The following is a 22,488-nucleotide window of genomic DNA, read 5'->3' as shown; positions in this document are numbered from 1 at the left end:
TTACATTTTCAAGATATGCTATGCTAATAGAATAATGGTTACAGTAGGTATACACCGAGTTGGGGAGTAACAGATTACAAGTAATCTGTTACATGATTAGTTACTGTTTTTTGTAATCTGTTACGTTACCAACTTAAATATTATCGGATTACATATACTTCTGAAAAATCATTACTTCAAATGAAAAAGAATAGGTGCGCAAAATAATTATGGCAGGCTTCATGCTTGTTTTTTTAATTTTATGTTATTTGAACCAAAATAACAACTGAGCGCCTCAATTCTGCATGTGATCATCATGCGCAAAAACCTTGACGCGCGTAAGCAGTTTAGTGACTGATGAAGCGCTAGATTAATTGGTAAAAACAGTGTCTATATTAGCAGACTCATTTAAAGTGATTTAGTTATACTAGACGCATCTTTCTCAGAACAATGATAGGCGATAGTAGTTCAAGTGTTACATATTATATAGTTCCACGTTTCAAGGTTTATTTGTCAAATGCACTGACCAACACAGCTGAGAAAAGTTGCACTGAAAAACGTTTTTGAAGATTAGGCAACTCTTTTTTTAGATAGCTGTAACATGGTATCGGTACGATATTTAAGGAGAAACGGTGTGTTGGGAAGCACTCTGCAGAAGGACGATGAAATGCATTTGACAAAACCACCTCAACTCCATCCCTACAGGTAGGTCATGTGATTCTGCTTGGTTTGCATCTCAGAATATTGCATCCATTGGTTATCATTGGCTGCTGACACATTGACTTTAAGCTTAGAGTGCACGTGTATAATCACAGTTTATTTCTATAATCTGCGATTTGAAAATCAATTGCTAGTGGCCCTAATAATCATGACTACTGTGCCATTTATTTTTCACCAGTGTTTTGAAGCAATGAGAAACATGAATAAAACAAATAACAGAAAAGTTAAAACATCCTTCGATTTGGGGTTATATGAAAGTATTATGTGAAAGTATGAAAGTAATTCATTGATTTTGAGTAATCTAAAACATACGTTACTGATTACAAATGTGGACAGGTAACTTGTAACTGTAAAGGATTACATTTAAAAAGTAACCTACCCAACCCTGGGTGTACATTTGCCAGATGCCATTTAAAATAATTTTCTGCTACCTAAAAACATTTACCACATAGGCATTCTAATGAACATTCCCATCCAGTTGTGAGAATCAGCCATCTGAAAATAAAAGACAAAATTAGATTTATATAAAACTCTGCAACAAAGTAAACACTCCTTTCATATGCAGTATAATAAATCCATAATGCTGACTTTAGCTTTCAATGCTTACCTGCATTCTTTTATGAAGGAATATCAACTGTTGGTTCATTAACTCTATTTCCTATTTAAAAAAATACATTAGTTTAACTAACCCTTTTACATGTATGATGACACTATAGTTAAATATGATGGATTGTACCTGATAAATTTTCTCATGACGTCTTAATTTAATCTGAGGAAACAGTTCTTCAAGTCTCACAATCTGCAATAAAAAAATATACATTATATATACAGGTGCTGGTCATATAATTAGAATATCATCAAAAAGTTGATTTATTTCAGTAATTCCATTCAAAAAGTGAAACTTGTATAATGTATACATTCATTCCACACAGACTGATATATTTCAAGTGTTTATTTCTTTTAATTGTGATGATTATAACTGACAACTAATGAAAACCCCAAATTCAGTATCTCAGAAAATTAGTATTGTGAAAAGGTTCAATATTGAAGTCACCTGGTGCCACACTCTAATCAGCTAATTAACTCAAAACACCTGCAAAGGCCTTTAAATGGTCTCTCAGTCTAGTTCTGTAGGCAACACAATCATGGGGAAGACTGCTGACTTGACAGCTGTCCAAAGGACGACCATTGACACCTTGCACAAGGAGGGCAAGACACAAAAGGTCATCACTAAAGAGGCTGGCTGTTCACAAAGCTGTGTCCAAGCACATTAATAGAGAGGTGAAGGGAAGGAAAAGATGTGGTAGAAAAAAAAGTGTACAAGCAATAGGGATAACCGCACCCTGGATAGGATTGTGAAACAAAACCCATTCAAAAATGTGGGGGAGATTCACAAAGAGTGGACTGCAGCTTGAGTCAGTGCTTCAAGAACCACCACGCGCACAGACGTATGCAAGACATGGGTTTCAGCTGTCGCATTCCTTGTGTTAAGCCACTCCTGAACACAGCGTCAGAAGCGTCTCGCCTGGGCTAAAGACAAAAAGGACTGGACTGCTGCTGAGTGGTCCAAAGTTATGTTCTCTGATGAAAGTACATTTTGCATTTCCTTTGGAAATCAAGGTCCCAGAGTCTGGAGGAAGAGAATAGAGGCACAGAATCCACGTTGCTTGAAGTCCAGTGTAAAGTTTCCACAGTCAGTGATGGTTTGGTGTGCCATGTCATCTGCTGGTGTTGGTCCACTGTGTTTTCTGAGGTCCTAGGTCAATGCAGCCGTCTACCAGGAAGTTTTAGAGCACTTCGTGCTTCCTGCTGCTGACCAACTTTATGGAGATGCAGATTTCATTTTCCAACAGGACTTTGCACCTGCACACAGTGCCAAAGCTACCAGTACCTGGTTTAAGGACCATGGTATCCCTGTTCTTAATTGGCCAGCAAACTCGCCTGACCTTAACCCTATAGAAAATCTGTGGGGTATTGTGAAGAGGAAGATGCGATAAACCAGACCCAACAATGCAGAAGAGCTGAAGGCCACTATCGGAGCAACCTGGGCTCTCATAACACCTGAGCAGTGTCCCAGACTGATCAACTCCATGCCACGCCGCATTGCCGCAGTAATTCAGGCAAAAGGAGCCCCAACTAAGTATTGAGTGCTGTACATGCTCATACTTTTCATGTTCATACTTTTCAGTTGGCCAACATTTCTGAAAATCATTTTTTTGTATTAAGTAATATTCTAATTATCAGAGATACTGAATTTGGGATCTTCATTAGTTGTCAGTTATAAACATCACAATTAAAAGAAATAAACATTTGAAATACACTCACCTAAAGGATTATTAGGAACACCTGTTCAATTTCTCATTAATGCAATTATCTAATCAACCAATCACATGGCAGTTGCTTCAATGCATTTAGGGGTGTGGTCCTGGTCAAGACAATCTCCTGAACTCCAAACTCCAAACTGAACTCCAAACTCCAAACTGAATGGGAAAGAAAGGTAATTTAAGCAATTCTGAGCGTGGCATGGTTGTTGGTGCCAGACAGGCCGGTCTGAGTATTTCACAATCTGCTCAGTTACTGGGATTTTCACGCACAACCATTTCTAGGGTTTACAAAGAATGGTGTGAAAAGGGAAAAACATCCAGTATGCGGCAGTCCTGTGGGCGAAAATGCCTTGTTGATGCTAGAGGCCAGAGGAGAATGGGCCAACTGATTCAAGCTGATCGAAGAGCAACTTTGACTGAAAAAAACAGTCGTTACAACCGAGGTATGCAGCAAAACATTTGTGAAGCCACAACACGCACAACCTTGAGGCGGATGGGCTACAACAGCAGAAGACCCCACCGGGTACCACTCATCTCCACTACAAATAGGAAAAAGAGGCTACAATTTGCACGAGCTCACCAAAATTGGACAGTTGAAGACTGGAAGAATGTTGCCTGGTCTGATGAGTCTCGATTTCTATTGAGACATTCAGATGGTAGAATCAGAATTTGGCGTAAACAGAATGAGAACATGGATCCATCATGCCTTGTTACCACTGTGCAGGCTGCTGGTGGTGGTGTAATGGTGTGGGGGATGTTTTCTTGGCACCCTTTAGGCCCCTTAGTTGGGCATCGTTTAAATGCCACGGCCTACCTGAGCATTGTTTCTGACCGTGTCCATCCCTTTATGACCACCATGTACCCATCCTGTGATGGCTACTTCCAGCAGGATAATGCACCATGTCACAAAGCTCGAATCATTTCAAATTGGTTTCTTGAACATGACAATGAGTTCACTGTACTGAAATGGCCCCCACAGTCACCAGATCTCAACCCAATAGAGCATCTTTGGGATGTGGTGGAACGGGAGCTTCGTGCCCTGGATGTGCATCCCACAAATCTCCATCAACTGCAAGATGCTATCCTATTAATATGGGCCAACATTTCTAAAGAATGCTTTCAGCACCTTGTTGAATCAATGCAACGTAGAATTAAGGCAGTTCTGAAGGCGAAAGGGGGTCAAACACAGTATTAGTTTGGTGTTCCTAATAATCCTTTAGGTGAGTGTATAGTGTCTTGTAAAATTATTCAAACCCCTGACAAATTCTCTTATTTCACTGAATTACAAATGGCACATTGAAATTTCCTTTTGTTTGATATTTTAAAACAACTAAAATGTAGTTCTATGAGTTTTGTCCAAAAAGCTCCCATATAGGCCAGTGTTACACAGAGCTCTTGATACGGCTCATACGGAAGCGATAATTGGCCTCTGTGACTTCTCTCACATCTCCTCGTTTGAGCGCTGCTGAGTTTTAAGGGACAGCTTTTTCTTGGCAGTGTCTGGGTGGTGTAATGCAGGTTCCACTTCTAGATTATTGATCCACCTGTGCTTACTGGGATATCCAAATACTTTTGTACTCTTTTCTAAATCTATGCATTTGTATTACTTATACTCAAACTTTTGTTGAATGCTCTTTGGTCTTCATTTTCCTTTATATTTACAGCCTGACCAACAATCCTTCAAGAGTTTGTTTCCAGAATATAAGACAGCCACTTCAGTGGTGGACAGGGGGATGCAAATGTACTTGTGTCCCCTTTAAGGTTAGAATTAGGAATAGGAGTCGATTATTTATTCACTCAAAATGTTTAAGTTCTTGTCACCTTGCAATAATGGGTTTGGAGTTAAACAGTTTTCAAATAAAATGTTGAGCCAAATTAAATGTCAGCGTAATTCAGTAACGAGAGGGTACAGTAATCAAGGCTTTGAATACATTTGCCAGGCATGTATTACATAATTCCTTTCATGGTTATAAAAATAGCTAGAAAGCCATGAAAAACATTCTCTTACCCTTCTGACCGCACTCTGTAGTCGTGTTCGTATACTTTTATTGATCACTGTCATGGCAACAGTCCGTGGTTTTGGAATGACTAAGAATCAACCACATTATTTCAAGGAAATAGATGCATCTGTCATTAAGATCATTTTTAAATGTGAAATGTATGAATAACAGTTAAATGTGTACCATGCTGAAAGACTGTTGACACCTCCAGAACATATGGCCTATGAATACCAAAGATAGAAACTGACGTTAGTGTTGGGCAATTATAGAAATAATGAGGTAGGTACTCTGGACGCATATATATTTTTTATAAACAAAATACAAATTAATTAAAATGATTTGCTTTGAGTGATACACACTGAATGTTACAGTACTTACATTCGCTTGCTGTTCACTGGTATATAGCTGTTCAAAGGAATCAGACAACCCCGATGGTTTCTTATCTAAAAACAACATTTTCAAATTATAATGGATATATTATAATACTGTTCGTGATTTTCTCAGTCACATTATATATTATTTGTTATTGAATATTAAGAATGAAAATATCCCAAAAATAAATAATGGCATACCTTAAATGTCAGTGGCACATCAGCAGAATTTAATCCAAATGAATGTGTTATGATCTTGAAGGAGAAAGAATAAGAGAGCAATGTGATCGATAATATGATAATGCAAAATGTAGCCTGATGTAGCAAGTCTGCCTACCTGTTTAACTGTAGTGGCCTCGATCCCCGTTGGTATGGTGACCTCTCGCAAGGCAATTACTCTGTCATCTGGAATAATGAATTCACCTATTTATTTATGATACCCCGTCCAAGACACGTGTACACAAAACATTCTTAACACCCCTTTCCTCCTAACCAGGGTGATTTCTGGTGGTAAGGGGTGATCTGGTGATCTGACCATTGAACTAACACCAAAGTTGTCCTCTTTCCCTAGACAAAGGCCCTTAACTTTAATCGAGCACACAAAATAATATATACACTGTCCAAAGAATATATACACACTGTATAATTCAAACAATCTAGTCAGTATGGCGACTAATCAGTAACTATAACGCATAGCAACTTATTGTTTTATACATTTATATTCACTTGTAGTAAATAAAGTAAATGTAGTAAATTCAGCACTCGTAAATAAATAATAATTAAACCCGGCGTACACCTATTAAGATACTATATTAATCAAAGCTCTGAAATAATACCGTTGCAGGCCTGAACAAACTGGACCAGAACAAATGATGACTGTAATATACGAGGTCCTATTGTCGATGCGTATCTGTGTGTGAAAGTGTGCGAGGTTCTATAGCCCCAGAAGGACAAATTCAATAAAAAAAAAAAATATTTTTTTTTTTTATATTAATTTGTTTTCTTAAGATCTGAAAGTGTTTCTCAAAATTATACTCAAATTAAATCATGCCTTCTATTACATTATTTGTGTTTGTTTTATTTATGAGACCGAACCCCCTAGTCTTACTCAAATGGTCTGTGGCTGCTGGAAAGACGTTAGGTAGCTTTTACTCAGTCAGCCTGAGCCTGCTACAATACATGTACACAAGAGATGGACGCCAAAGTTTTTAAAATACTCATGTGAGCAGGGCAGCGATAAGGAGGAAAGTAGCATTGACTAGTTTAGCGGCTGCGGCTATTCCTGAATATGACGGTTTCACATAAGAAAGCTCTATCCCTGACCTGTACCATCACGAATGGCCATCAGAGAGGTTATGAAGACTGATTAAATTCCATCATATCGTTATTTTAACATCACACATTTTGACTACAGTGATGCAAATGTTGATTATGATGGTGATAGCGACAGTGCTATTGATAACAAATAAGCAATGTTGATGTTGACCCTCCTTTGGTTCCCCAAGAAAGCTCTGACTGTGTAGTGACAAAAATATAATGTTTGACCCAGGTATGTGTGGCCCTCCCAGCTGACAGACAAGGAAAGGTGCAGCATAGTGAGAAAGGGAAGGTAGGCCTATATGAATGCACTTGTTGATCATAATTAAGAAACTGTACACTTGAACAAAGTGGACTGTACACTTGAACAAAGTGGCTAAGTGCTTTGTACTTCACTGTAGTCATATTTTATAAGGCAGTATATAGCCTTCAGATAATAATTTTTAACCAAATTGATTTGATTTACTCTACTGAAAGGGGCAGCAATGCCAGTGTCTTTGGAATTGGCAGTTCCATTAAACAATAAAGAAGGGATGTTCAAAATGTTGCCGGTATGGCTTTTATAAGGACAACAAGGTAAAAAATAGATGTTGGGGCCTCAACCAGTCTCTGCCAAGGGCCCCCAAATCACTAAAACCGCTGCTGAGTCCATCACTGTGGTGGATCACGGAGAGCTTGATTTTGCTGGTTAGCCAGAGATTCTTTCCCTCAGAGGAAACCCAAGGATCTCCTGGTACCTAGGGTCGCTATCTGAGTTCGCCTACTGGTAACTCACACTGTCGATTACCAGTAGGCAATATAACGATATACCGATATACCTAAGTTAGACCTTTCACTGCAAAAGATACTAAGGTTGCTATGGTAACTTTGTAGTTAAAAGGCTAGCTAGCAGCTAACCGTACTAACATGTTGTAACTCAATGAATCACTCAAAAACGGAAAGGAAACTACAGAATTGCCAGAATTCAGAGACGCTATCTAGTGTCATTACTAGTTGGCCCCAAACACTCTCTAGTGTAGTTGGCCCCAAACAATCTCTCCAGTAACAAGACCAACCATCTCGAACCCAAAACACAAAAAAAACATCTCTAAACTAAATTCTTAGTCTCGCACATGTTCTCCTTGTCCCTCGTTCCCCTTACTCTCCCTCTAATTGGCTAAGCCAGCCAATTATAATCTCCGGACTACATGTGCAACAATGTGAAGCCTTGACATGGTATTTCCTAACTACAGCCTTCCTTGCAGGTCTAGCTTTCATTTCACGGCGTGTCATGTTAAATAAACTCAACATTAGAGTGAACATTCTATCATGTAACCCTAATCCTCTCAGGCTCCTTCCCAACCACCCAGATCTGCTCCTTTTCTAATTGACTTTGCTCTGGTGACACCTGCTACTGTTCAGGAAATCATATTAAAAAAGGAAACTTCCAGTGGCACTCTTGACCCTAATCCAACATCACTATTTAGAAAATGCTCTGCCACTCTCATTTAATTTTTTACTTGTGAATCCCTGCACACTGGGATAGGGTATCGTCCCTATTCAAGTTGGCAGCCATCACCCCTCTGCTCCAGAAAACAATCCCTTGACTCAGACATTCTTTCAAACTACACACATACTTCCAAACTCCCATTCTTATCTAAAGTCCTAGAGAAGATTGTTTCAACTCAACTTCACTCACAGCTCAGTGCTAACCAGCTTTTTCGAGTTTTTCCAGACTGGCTTCATGCAATTGCATAGTACTGAGACATTGTTGGTGAAGGTTGTTAATGATCTGCTCATGGCTGCAGATACAGGATCCCCCTCCATTCTGATTCTTCTGGACCTCAGCGCTGCTTTTGATACAGTAGATCACCATTCAACTTCAGCGCCTAAAAGAGCACACTGCCATCTCTAGGACTGCCTTAAAATAATCACCTCTTACCTTTCTAACCACAAGCAGTATGTTTCTCGGTGAGGCAAGATCAGAGGAGTTCACATTAACCTGTGGTGTCCCACAAGTGTTGGCGCTAGGTCTTATTCTCTTCCTGCTATGCATGCTCCCACTTGGACAGATCTTCAGACGTCACAGTGTTTAATTCCACTGCCACAAAGATGACACATAATTATACACATAATTATTATAAATTATGAGTGGAATGTTAGCTATACTATAGACTAGCAGGCTAGCTAGCAAAATTTCCTATATTGAACTGAATCAACACAATAATGGCCTCTTGTAAGATTATGATCCAACCATAAAATCCAAATGCTTCCACTTGTCTGAACATGTGATGTGCACATGCAGTATATTTTTATTCAACATTTTGGTCCGCCGTTTGTTCTTGATACTGAAGTAGATTTTGAAGTAATTTCATTTTCGCCTTTACGTTCCCGCTCACCCGCATAAAATGCAAACGTCACGAGCCATGTAGTGTTGGAAACCAGCAGTGTAAACAAACAAGAACCACTTAGGAAAAACGCTGCAATGATTCCTAAAAAAATTGAAACTAACCGTTTTTATCAAGTCTTCTCAGTACAATCCAAATTTTCGAAAACCTTTCTGAAGTATCCACATTGCTGTTTGTCATTTTATCAACGCTGCGCAAAAAAAAAAAAAGACGGATCCTTCAGCATCACATTGTTGCCTGTTACCACCGGTTACCACCAGAGAAAAAATTACGGTTTCCCCGTTTTCAATCTTCGGGCCGTGACCTCTGCAATTTCCATTAAAAATAAGAAGTACCGCGATAAACATACAAACATTTTAAAACAACTTGTCACTAATTGCATTAAAAAAATATTTATTGATATAATAATCTCTAATAAAGAGCTTTTAAAAGATGCTTCTATCCTTATGATTAAAATCAGTATTAATGAAAGTCATGAATCATCAGAATCACCACTTACATTTTCATGATATCAATGATAAGAATGGCTTTGCACTTTGAGAGGGGAATACTTAATTTTAAGGGCCATGAGAGTAGGAACTAAATGCTGGTTATTAAATGTAAAGTAGACTTGGTGTGTTTTCAGGCCGACTACAGGGTTTAAAGTGGCAACCAATGCCTTTTTGCATCTAGTGTCTGCCTTTTGTAGTGGGATTTCAAATTAACATTTTCCATTATGCCAGAATCTGGAGTTCACCGTTTGTGTAACATGAACAAAAATGTGGTAGATGGGACAGAGTAATGTGATTAAATGTAACAATACAATAAACACAAGTCACCTTAGATTTAAATGTATTTTTTAAATTACTGGCAATGACATTTACAATGTCAAAACTTACAGCATGCTGTAACAATATTAGAGGCTATATAGAATACTATGTGTATTATATAGATCATGATGACAAAATATTGCAAATTATTGTTGTAATAAGCCTTTTTCTTAGTCCAACACTCAAATTATATAATTGAAAATATGGTACAGTGATTCATGTATTGGCTGCAAAGAGTTTATTTGACATGCTTGAAAATGCACAGAGAATATTTGGGTAGTCAAACAAAGCAAAGGGCACAGTTAACAAGATACTGAACATGTAACCCTGAGATTGAACCAAGGATAGACATGGAACAATAGTGCCACCTACTGGACATTCTAAACTGGAAATAAATTAGGACATAGGTCCCTGGACTTGGAAGGGATTTGTGGCAGAAATGCTAGCATTTAGAAATAATGCAAGGGAAAGTAAAACAAAGCAAGACTAACTCATACTTTGCCCATAGACTTACAGGGTATGAATAACATGCACCATATTGTGAACTTTCTCTCTGAAGAGCACAACAATTTATTTAACCACTATTTAAGTCAACATTTGCCTATTTTGTGTTTTAAACCAAAAGGTTGAAATATTCAGAGTGAAAATAGCTGGTGATCCCCTGATCAAACTCAAATCAGAATGAAAATATAAAATCTAACAATTATAAATAAATCATATTTATACAGAAAACATGTATAACTGTAACTACAGTCCATAATATGAATAATTAAATCTTTTTTTTTACAGTACAATAGTGCTTAAAACCTTCTATAACTGTAGAGGCACTTGATAAGAGTCGTTCAGCACGAACAGGCTATAGTCATGTCCTATAACACACATCCATAGAAGTAACATGTCTGACTCAAGCAGCACTTCATCCGTCTAAACATAATGGAGGTACTGGGTTAAACAAGGAGGTAGCCAACACATACAAGGAGGTAGCCAACATAGGAGTAACAGTGCAAAAATAATTATTCAGTCAACAGCATTCGTGATTATAGTGTATATAATAAAGTACATGCTATTATTGTATGGAACCAAGGCACTACACTCATACAATAACATTAAATATATTTAACATCATATCCCCACCCGAATACCATCAGACTGCCCCTCCCCTGTAGGCTCTGGATCTATGCCGGCGGGAGAGGGAGGATCTGTGTCTAGGCGGGTGAGAGAGAGAGCCTTACCCAGTTGATAGTGCTGCTTCATGGGCTCAGCCCCCTGCATCTTCACAGGATGCCTCCTATCAAACTCTGCTGTGATCTCCGCCAGTGTCCTGCCCTTGGTCTCAGGCAGTGTGAGGCCCACAAACAGAGAGGCCACCACGCAGACACCAATGAACGGGACGAAGCAGATGGCGCCTAGGTAACTCACTATGAAGGGGAAAGCCATTCCGACTATCAAGAGGTTGATCCACATCAGAGACCCGGCCACCATGTAGGCAGCCGGTCGAGCCGTCTGGTCAAAGATCTCAGCGGGGAGGATTCCGGTCACTCCGGCAGGGCCAATGCCGAAGCTTAGGATGTAGCAGAAAACACAGGCCATGCTGAGGTAGGGCATCCCTGGGACTGAGTAGCCCTGGAGGGTCAGTGCCAGGGTGAATACCAGTGCCCAGACTGCCATGAGGGCATATCCACCACTGAGGAGCATCTTGCGTCCCACACGCTCAATCAGCAGGTTACTCATGACAGCGGCAGTAAATTCACAGGCCCCCGTGCCAATGGAGGCATACTGGATCTTCTCCACAGGGATTCCAGCTTGTAGGAATATGTACGTGGCGTAGAAGTAGATGGAGTCGTTACCACACAGCATCATTGCACTGCTAGTCGCCATGATGGTGCATAACTGGGGGTGAAGGGAGCGGTCAGAGAACAGGTCCCAGGGAGTCTGACTCTTAGCCAGAGCCCCACCAGCATCCACCTGCTCTTGCAGCATCTCCTCCATCTCCAAACTGATGGTGCCCTTTCCGCGGAACCTAGTCAGAGCCTCAGCACACGCTTCCTTATCACCAAGGTCCATCAGTAGGTAACGAGGACTCTCAGGGAACCAGGGCAGGGTGAGCAGCTGGAGAATGCCTGGGAGGGTGTTGCTGGCCAGGAGGTAGGGCCAGAGGGGCTCGGTACCCAAAAGCTCTGTCAAACCCACCACCTGACCCATGAAGATCCCAAATGCAGTGAACACTGCAGAGGAGAAAGCCACAGCGCCCCGCAGGTGTTTGGGAGCGCTCTCCGCAAAATACATGGGCTGGATGTTCATGCTCATCCCAGCGTTGACTCCAACCAGCAAGCGGGCCAAGATGATCATCTCAACGGACCTCGCCGTCCTGCTGGACAAAGCTAGGACTGCACCAAGAAACAGGAACAAGTTATTGAGAAGCAGTGAATTCTTTCTGCCAAACCGGACAGCCATTGGTCCCGCCAGCAGTGCCCCGGCCAGTCCCCCGAGGGAGAAGGCAGACACGATTACAGTCCAGAACAGCGTCACCTTGGAGGTGTCCAGGCTGGCGCCCCAGCGCTCCCAGTAGGTGTCATTGATGAACCTTTGGATGTGATTGGTGGGGGCGTTCATGATGGAGAGGTTGTAGCCATACTGAAAAGTGCCACCGATGGCAGCCGAGCACACTGCCAAAGCAAGGGCTTTGGAATTGCCTGCAGGTCTATCCGTTTCTGTTTCTGTGGGATCATCATTTATGACATTCATTTGCAGAATCACAGTGATAATTCTAACAAAGCAGCAGATGCAACCAACTATGTGCCTTCTAAACCGGTTTGACTGCACCTAGGATTTTTAGACACACAGTAAATAGTCAGCACGAGGTTAGAGCTAGAACCAATATTTCATCTGTTTCTGTACTGGAAAGGACGGTCAAATCCTTGCCAAATATTCGACAGAAAACCTGAATTAGTAGATGAGTTTTGCCATCCTTGATGGAACTGATGTTCCAGATTTATAGTGTTGTCACAGAAATACATTTGTGTTGAAAGAAAATATATTCCGTTTACCATCTACAGTTCTCCTCGAAGAATACAGCAAATCCGGGTACTTCGATGAAACGTGCGGAACGCGTCACAGACGACTAAGACACGCCCCTTTATGGTTTTGTGGTTGAACGCCTTTCGTGCCCGGAAGTGAGTTGTAGGTGCACAGCTTATACAGTCTATGGTGCACAGTTGTATTTTACACGGTTTGAAGGATGCAGTAGCCAAGTACCTATAGCAAGCCGTTTTAACAATTATTCGCTAAACTCGATATTCCTTACAGATATCTGCAAAATAATTTCGCCTAGTCAATCTTCAATTCAAGATATCTCTAACGTAATTCTGACTAGTCAAAACGACAGTTGGAGAGATCTGTAATTCCGTTTTTCCGACTAGTCAGTTTTAAACGACTATTGCCATTCATGTCAGTGAGGTTTCTCATTACAGATATCTTTAAATCTGTTGCAGATATACGCAATATCTATTGTAGATAACTGAATAATGACTACTTGTAATTACAGTTCCGGATATCTATAATTTAACTGTGACTAGGCAAGTTTCCAGTTCAAGATATCTTAAATCCCGCTCAATTTAAGATATCTAGATCGTTCTTTTGCGATATCTTAAATAAAGTTTTAACTAGTCATAAATCAGTTGTAGATATCTTGAACTGGAATTCTGACTAGTCTGAATTAAATTGAATCTATCTGAAACTGGAATTACAGCCAGTCATAATGTAATTATAGATATATTATCAAGTTATAGATATCTTCGAAATAAATTTGATTGGCGATATCTCAAATTGGTGATTAATTTAACTTTCATTCTGCCTAGTCAAAATGCAATTACATATTTCTTGAATTGTGGGTTTAGTTAGGCAAAATGACGTTGGGGATAAGTTACATAGGAGTCTGGGGTGGGAGTGGCTTGCTTGTATTCAAACAGATGGTACTACGTCTCCACGTTATGGCAAGCATTAACCGCCATGTCAGACCTGTGTGAGGCCGAAGTTCTAGTTTTTGACAGATTTTTTGAGGCTGCAGCCAGTGCACGACAGGCGCTTTCAGCAAGAAATACAGAAGGTTTACTTTATTTAATATATACAATACTTTTCTAGTTGGAAAGTCAATGCCCTTGGCCACAAGCGAGTCTGCTTGGTGCTTAACAGCCACACCAATTCCATCAGCTGGGCCCTTCCCATGTCTGGCCTCTTGGACCTTTTGGAATCCCAGCTCATATGGTATAGGTCAAACAATAACTTTTTTGACCTATACTGAGTGGTTGGGCCATCACTTATGACAGGCAGGGTGGTTGCAGCTGTGTTTAGTTGTTTGAGGTAGGGAAGCACTTTTTGAGGTGAGCCCAGATTGCAGATGGGTCATGGCGCATTGAGGAACTAATGGTGCAAACAGACACAACACCATTCTTAGTGTGAGCCACACCCGTATGGAGGCTTACCTGCAGGTGGGAATCGCCAAAATGGGCCACTTGGATTTCATTGTAAAATTTGTAATTTTCTGTGAAGTCAATTTGTAGAACAATACTGTCTTCGACAATCTTTTCTTTTGGTGCTTTCAAAGACAGATACTGGTGTTTTATGTTGTGAATGTGCTTTGCGATCTTTCTTTTCAGTTGGTCCGAAAAGTCATACAAAAGTGTCTTCAAAGTCCCATATACAATTTCTTTCGTTGTGTGGTGAACCTTAAACATTTCTTTGGAGCTGTCTTTTTTCTTTTTTCCTCGGCCTTCCACAGAGCTTCTCCATTCAAACCACCAGGTTTGCTCCCCAGCATCGAAGGCAGAGGTTTGGAGCTCATGGTCTTTACAATCCAGACACTCCCTATACATGCATTCTTTTGTCTAATTTTTTGCATGCAACTGAATACACGAGATTGGTGACTTTTGAAGTTTTAATGACTTTGTGAAAGAACAGTTTGTTTGCCATGAACTGTATGTTTGAGTGTAGCTTACACAGACACGTGTCTCTGTCTTTGATCGTTGGTGTTACAATCCAAAAGGGTCGCTTTCTGCAAAACTCTGCATAGGAGAGTCTGACTTCGGGATTCTCGTGTCTAAACTTCAGGTGCAGTGTCTGCATAGAATCCACCAGGAAGCGCTTTTGCATTTTATTTTTCATCTTTGTAATTGTCTCTTTCTTTCCAGTAGTGGCCCTACTGTAATCGTCGCGTTCTAAAAACTTTATCTTTTCCTTCACTTCTTGGCTGACTCTGTTTTGTTGTGTTTTGCGGGTGTATTTGAGTTTGTCGGCCCCTTGTCATGTTTGTCCTGATTAGTTTTGTAGAGAATCCAAACTCCTTCTTGGCCATGGTGACCAGACAGTATTTTTTTAAGATCTTGCCATCCACAAGTTTGGAGATCAGTTGCCGAGCTTTACGATTGTCAACATTCTGATACTTTTTTCTTATTTCTGACATAATGGTGTTATGGAATAGGAATGTCTTCTTTAATTGCTTGCTTTCTTGCTGCATCTGTTGCTTTGTTTTCATTTTAGGTGATTCTAGGGTCGCAAGGTTCTTCTTAAGTCAATTACTTCTTTTTTTGTATTATTCATCTTCTCTGAGGGCATCAAGCTTTTGATTAATGTCATTAAGATCTCTGTACACCTTTGCTCTTGCCTTCACAACCTTTTTCCTCTGTGGAGTTATCTCTGGTGTAGGCTCACACAGCTGAGGTTGATATTGTTAAAACTGTTTTTGATTTTAAATGGTTTTTTTTTTACATGTTTTAGTATTATAGCCCTAATAATTTGCTGTTGAGCACGAACAATGTCATTTCCACCACAACCCGTCTTTACCACTACAATGAACACCGTGATGGAAATGACTGGTGGAAATGACATTTCCCCCCTTTCCCTCTAAAATCTCATGCTATGTTAGCCTGCTAATATTAGTTTTAGAGTTAGCATTAAATATACACAGATTATACATTATTAAATAACATTTATCCAGTTATTTTTATATCCATGTGAAATATGAGCTGTTTGGAAATGACGACCAATAAACATACTCTCAGTTTTACTCATATTTACCTTGATTTTTCTTCTTTTCATTACCCCCTGTAGAGGACAGTATACAAACCATAGACTGTATATATAAGATACAAACCTAAAACAATGATCCCAGGATTCTATTTTGTACAGCGTGGTGGAAATGACAGTAAATCCAAGGGACAAGGGTTCTACTTATGAAAAATATAGGGAAATGTGAATAAATATCGCAATATATAATATGTAGAATTGAAATAAACTGTATTTTATCATTTGTACTTGAAATCTACATTATTTAAATATTATATTTAGAATTAAGCGAGGTTGAAGATACAAAGTATGGCTTAGGGACAGAGGTAAAACATAAAAAAACATGCATAAAAGGCCTCATATTATATAATAAAAAGAATGATTGAGCCATGATCAATTTTTTACAAGTTCCCCTTAGGGTGAAGTAAGTATGACAAAAATAAAAAAGAAGAAATGGTTTTTAGTTTTTATTATTTCATCCAGGGACAAGAAAAGTACCATAGTTAAAGAATCCCCCATATACACTCACCTAAAGGATTATTAGGAACACCATACTAATACTGTGTTTGACCCCCTTTCGAACTGCCTTGATTCTACGTGGCATTGATTCAACAAGGTGCTGAAAGCATTCTTTAGAAATGTTGGCCCATATTGATAGGATAGCATCTTGCAGTTGATGGAGATTTGTGGGATGCACATCCAGGGCCACCACATCCCAAAGATGCTCTATTGGGTTGAGATCTGGTGACTGTGGGCGCCATTTCAGTACAGTGAACTCATTGTCATGTTCAAGAAACCAATTTGAAATGATTCGAGCTTTGTGACATGGTCCATTATCCTGCTGTTAGTAGCCATCCGAGGATGGGTACATGGTGGTCATAAAGGGATGGACATGGTCAGAAACAATGCTCAGGTAGGCCGTGGCATTTAAACGATGCCCAACTAAGGGGCCTAAAGGGTGCCAAGAAAACATCCCCCACACCATCACACCACCAGCAGCAGCCTGCACAGTGGTAACAAGGCATGATGGATCCATGTTCTCATTCTGTTTACGCCAAATTCTGACTCTACCATCTGAATGTCTCAACAGAAATCAAGACTCATCAGACCAGGCAACATTCTTCCAGTCTTCAACTGTCCAATTTTGGTGAGCTTGTGCAAATTGTAGCCTCTTTTTCCTATTTGTAGTGGAGATGAGTGGTACCCGGTGGGGTTTTCTGCTGTTGTAGCCCATCCGCCTCAAGGTTGTGTGTGTTGTGGCTTCACAAATGTTTTGCTGCATACCTCGGTTGTAACGAGTGGTTATTTCAGTCAAAGTTGCTCTTCTATCAGCTTGAATCAGTCGGCCCATTCTCCTCTGACCTCTAGCATCAACAAGGCATTTTCGCCCACAGGACTGCCGCATACTGGAGGTTTTTCCCTTTTCACACCATTCTTTGTAAACCCTAGAAATGGTTGTGCGTGAAAATCCCAGTAACTGAGCAGATTGTGAAATACTCAGACCGGCCCGTCTGGCACCAACAACCATGCCACGCTCAAAATTGCTTAAATCACCTTTCTTTCCCATTCTGACATTCAGTTTGGAGTTCAGGAGATTGTCTTGACCAGGACCACACCCCTAAATACATTGAAGCAACTGCCATGTGATTGGTTGATTAGATAATTGCATTAATGAGAAATTGAACAGGTGTTCCTAATAATCCTTTAGGTGATTATTATATTGTTTGCCACAAAATCCCAGACGATAAGATCGTTCTATTTCATGAAATGTTTTAACTATTCTATTCACAACTGAAACCGACATTCTTGCTAACACCGAAATGCGTTCCTGGAACAATATGATTTAATGCCTCGCATCAGAAACGTCATAAAAAACAATTCGAAATAGTCATAATGACGTTTGAGATATCTGCAACTATTATCCATTTTGACTAGTCCAATTTCCATTTGGGATGTGTAACGAGTCGAGTATCGTTTTCAGGGAGGTCATCGCTGATATCTGTAATTCACTTTTGACTAGTCAAAACTGTAGTACAGATATATTTAACTGTAGTTTTGACTAGTCAGAATGACGTTACAGATATCTTGAATCAAAATTCTGACTATAGTCACAATGTAATTACGACGTTGATATCTGTCATGTTAATTCCGGATTGTCAAGTATAGCAAATAAATGGCTTGTCAAATTCGTCATATAAATGTAGACTTATAGCTAAAAGCTGACGCGGCAATACAAGGTACGATGGAGAATAGGAAGCGGAAATGTAATTAACGGTAGCGGCAGAAGCGTACAGGATGTATAGATTAAGACAAACTACACTATGCAATTATAGCAAGTTTCTCCTCAATAATGCAAAAAATATATAGTGATAATAGCACACTGAAAATCAAAGTAAGCAATGGAAATCACGGACTGTTCCAACTTGAGTGAATTTTATTATGGCAACTCTTTATGTGACTCAGTAGTGTGTATGGCCCCCACGTGCCTGTATGCACTCCTGACAATGTCTGGGCATGCTCCTGATGAGACGGGGATGGTGTTCTGGGGGATCTCCTCCGAGACTTGTATCACAACATCAGTCTGGGACAGTCTGTGGCGTTACTTGGTGGCGCTGGATGCACCAATACATAACATCCCAGAGGTTCTCAGTTGGATTCAGGCCTGGGGAACGTGAGGGCCAGTCAATGGCATCAATGACTTAGTTCATCCAGGAACTGCCTACACACCCTGGCCACATGAGACCATGCATTGTCCTGCACTAGGAGGAACCCATGGCCCAATGCACCAGCATAAGGTCCAATGATGAGACTGAGGATTTCCTCCCGGTACCTAATAGTAGTCAGGGTACCGTTGGCTAGCACGTGGAGATCCATGCGTCCCTCCAAGGATATGCCTCCCCAGATCATTACTGACCCAGCACCAAACCGGATGATGTTGCAGGCAGCATAACATCCACCTTGGTGTCTCCAGACTCTTTCACGTCTGTCACATGCTCAGTGTGAACCTGTTCTCATTTGTGAAGAGAACGGGGCACCAATAGCGGACCTGTCAATTCTGGTGTTCTCTGGCGAATGCCAATCGGGTTGTATGGTGCTGGGCTGTGAGCACAGGTCCCACAATTTATGAAACGGGGCCCTCATGCCACCCTCTTGGAGTCTGTTTCTGACAGTTTGTTCAGAAACATGCACACCGGTAGCCCGCTGGAGGTAATTTTTAATGGCTCTGGCAGTGCTCCTCCTTTTCCTTCTCACACAAAGGAGCAGATACTGGTTCTGTCTCCTGGTTTCTCAACCATGCTCTTGAGACTGTACTGGGAGACGCAGCAAACCTTGCAACAGCATGTATGGAGGTGCCATCCTGGAGGAGCTGGACTGACTGTGCAACCTGAATGGGCTGCCGGTACTGCCTTATACTACCAGTAGTGACAGGGGCACTAGCAAAACGTAAAACTAGAGAAGAATCAGTCAGGAAGTATAAGGAGAGAGCAATTGTCTGTGGCCACCACCTGCAAAACCATTCCTTTTTTCGGGGGTTGTCTTGCTGTAGCCTCTCCAGTGCACCTGTTGTCACTTTCATGATTACGTGTTCCCTTAATATTTTTGATCAGTCTATTAAGCGAATAGGTGTATTGATAAATGTCAACTTGTCCTAAGACATTAACACAATTATGAAAATAGTGAGGTGGTGTAGGCCTACACGAAACATAGATATTATTTTAAGTGAAATTCCCTATGGAAGAAGTTAGAACCGAAAGAGACGCTTTTAAAGATTTGCCGCAAGACTTTATAGGGGTTATTACTCATTATTTAATTCTCTTTTTAGGGTTAGAAGCTGTACTGTCTCTTGTTAGTTACAGACTTGCCATTTATGGAAAACATCTTCTGAACACAGAACAGATCTATCCCTGGCAGCTTATCAGTACCAAGGATCAGTATATGGCCTAATCATGAGATCCTAATGTCTCTGTCCATAAATGGGAGTTGTCCAGACTAGAACATGGTCATGAAGTCCGATTGCAAAGGCACAAAGTTAAGCTCATAATGGCGGCTGCATCTTATTTGAATTATTTGAGTTATTGGTGAATTTAAATGAACTACCTATACTTAGTAGAGATATGCTATGCCTCATAGAAATGCAAAGACCGTCTCCAATGTAGTCTTGTTTTCTCAAAGCTTCCAGGGTTTCACGTGTCCTATACATAAATTGTAACAACCTGGCTCTGCATTAGGAAACTCCTGAATACATTTGGTAAATATATGTCAAAATGTTAAAAATTGGCAGTTTAAATATATTTATTTAAAAAACATTTAATGCATTTTTAAAACATATATCAGCCAGGAGGTGTTTCAAACCTGCAACCATATGTTCTCCAGCAAGGCACACTAACCACTACTCCAAACAGGATTATATTTATGGATGAGGCAAGTAGTGGTCCTACCAAGTTTGCCTTAGTACATTAGACTATATTTGTGACTATAAGATTAAATGTATTTTGGTAATGTATATCTATAAAATGTATTTCACCTAAATGTGATATAATCAATATATCAGTAATTACATTTGTGCTTTTTACTTTAAAAATGCATTTTAATATGGGCTTCAAAATACATTTTGTAATGTATTTTCTATAATACATTACAATTGTAATGAGAGCATCGTTGACGGTGAAATACATTTGGACAAAACTGTAATGGATTTTTACATTTTCAAATACTTTTCGGAATAAAAGCTGAAATATATTTTGATAGCTGAAATGTATTTTGAATAAAGTTAAAAAATACATTTGTATATACATTTCAGAGTAATCGGTGAATTACATTTTGATACCTGAAATGTATTTTGAATTAAGTTAAATGTGTTCGACATATAAAACCCTGGAAAGGACGGTTGCCTCTCAACTCCAACAACACCTGCTTCACAATGACCTGTTTGAACCCCTCCAGTCTGGTTTCCGCCCACTCCACAGCACAGAGACTGCATTACTCAAAGTTGTCAATGACCTCCTCATCTCTGCTGATGCTGGTTCCCTCAACATCCTGATTCTCCTGGATCTGAGTGCCGCATTTGACACCGTGAGCCACCAGATCCTCCTCACCAGGCTCAGGGGTCTGGGTGTTGAGGGAACCGCACTCTCCTGGCTGCAAACCTACCTCACAAATCGAACCCATTACATCTCCCTCAGTCACCAAAAATCTGAAATATCTACAGTCACGCAGGGGGTCCCCCAGGGCTCTGTTCTGGGTCCCTTACTCTTCATCATTTACATCCTCCCCCTTGGTCAGATCCTCCGCCACTTCAACCTTAATTTCCACTGCTACGCTGATGACACACAGATTTATCTCAGCACCAAGTCTCTCACCAACCCACCTGTGGCCCATATTGAATCATGTCTCTCTGAAATAAAAATATGGATGCATCACAACTTCCTCAAACTCAACAGTGAAACAGAACTTCTTCTCATTGGCACCAAATCCACCCTTAGTAAAACTGGCACATTCTCTCTCACCATTGACAACACTGTAGTTTCTCCTTCCCCCTGTGCTCGCAACCTTGGGGTCATCCTTGACTCCACCCTATGTTTCGAGCAACACATTAAACAGACTGTCAAATCATCTTTCTTTCATCTTCGTAACATTGCAAAACTCAAATCCTCCCTCCCCCCACCTGCAGCTGAAACTCTGATTCATGCATTCATCTCCTCCCGTCTTGACTATTGTAACTCCCTCTTGTCCGGCATCAACTCCTCATACCTCCATAAGCTCCAAATGGTTCAAAACTCTGCTGCTAGGCTTCTTACTCATTCAAAGTCCTGGCAGCACATCACCCCCATCCTCTGTGAGCTTCACTGGCTCCCTGTCAAACAGCGCATTGAATAAAAAATACTCCTCCTGACTTACAAAGCCCTCCACAAACTTGCTCCCCCCTACCTCTCGGACCTTCTTCAACACTATCAACCTTCACGCTCACTCCGCTCTTGTACAGCAGGCCACCTCATCATCCCCAGATCCAAGCTACGGAGCTGTGGTGACAGGGCATTCTCCAGGGTTGCTCCCCGGCTCTGGAACTCACTGCCACAATCCATCCATGACTCTGACTCTCTTAACACCTTCCGCCTCCACCTTAAGCCATTTCTGTTTAAACAAGCCTTCCCATAGCCCCTTTGTTGTTGTATATTTTATTTCTCAGTGTTCTTTGTTTTGCTTGTTTTTGTAAAGCGTCTTTGGGTCATTGAAAAGCGCTATATAAATCCCATGTATTATTATTATTATTATTATATATTCAACATATATTCTACATACATTTTGCATTGCAAAAATAAATATTTTTCCATATGGGTTACGTTTTTCCCCCGAATTCTATACCAAGATCCAACCTGAAGAGTCACATAAACACATTAGAAAAATAAGTATGGGGTAGATAATAGTCAATCAGACGTATCAGAATTTTTGTTTGTTCTATTTTTACGTTTTGAAGTGTTATTTTTCTTTTTATCGTTTTTCGTGGCGCATGTTACAGTATT

The 22,488-nt window shown here is 40.4% G+C and overlaps 1 protein-coding gene across 1 annotated transcript; it reads right to left on the bottom strand.

Moving 5' to 3' along the window:
- Positions 1-863: 863 nt before the first annotated feature.
- On the bottom strand, positions 864-13,038 carry si:zfos-1056e6.1 (uncharacterized protein LOC107988029 homolog). Its single transcript, XM_010888688.4, has 9 exons — positions 11,140-13,038; positions 5,732-5,799; positions 5,596-5,649; positions 5,402-5,466; positions 5,207-5,244; positions 5,032-5,111; positions 1,436-1,498; positions 1,307-1,357; positions 864-1,194 (listed from the first exon to the last, which is right to left on the bottom strand). Exons 1-9 carry the CDS (start codon positions 12,650-12,652, stop codon positions 1,141-1,143), a joined length of 1,986 nt encoding a protein of 661 aa, XP_010886990.3. The 5' UTR covers positions 12,653-13,038; the 3' UTR covers positions 864-1,140.
- Positions 13,039-22,488: the final 9,450 nt, after the last annotated feature.

The sequence above is a fragment of the Esox lucius genome, chromosome 5 (assembly GCF_011004845.1).
Source record: "Esox lucius isolate fEsoLuc1 chromosome 5, fEsoLuc1.pri, whole genome shotgun sequence".
Lineage (NCBI taxonomy): Eukaryota > Metazoa > Chordata > Actinopteri > Esociformes > Esocidae > Esox > Esox lucius.
Note: the sequence above shows the minus strand (reverse complement) of the source record. Positions and strands in the feature narration are given on the sequence as shown.

Bases quoted from the DNA above. Each gene is read 5' to 3' on its own strand.
- si:zfos-1056e6.1 (XM_010888688.4), bottom strand. From the start codon at position 12,652: ATGAATGTCATAAATGATGATCCCACAGAAACAGAAACGGATAGACCT. The intron at 5,467-5,595 runs GTATGCCATTAT...TGTTGTTTTTAG, and splicing joins ATGTGCCACTGACATTTAAG to ATAAGAAACCATCGGGGTTG. The intron at 1,195-1,306 runs GTAAGCATTGAA...TTTTATTTTCAG, and splicing joins TCCTTCATAAAAGAATGCAG to ATGGCTGATTCTCACAACTG.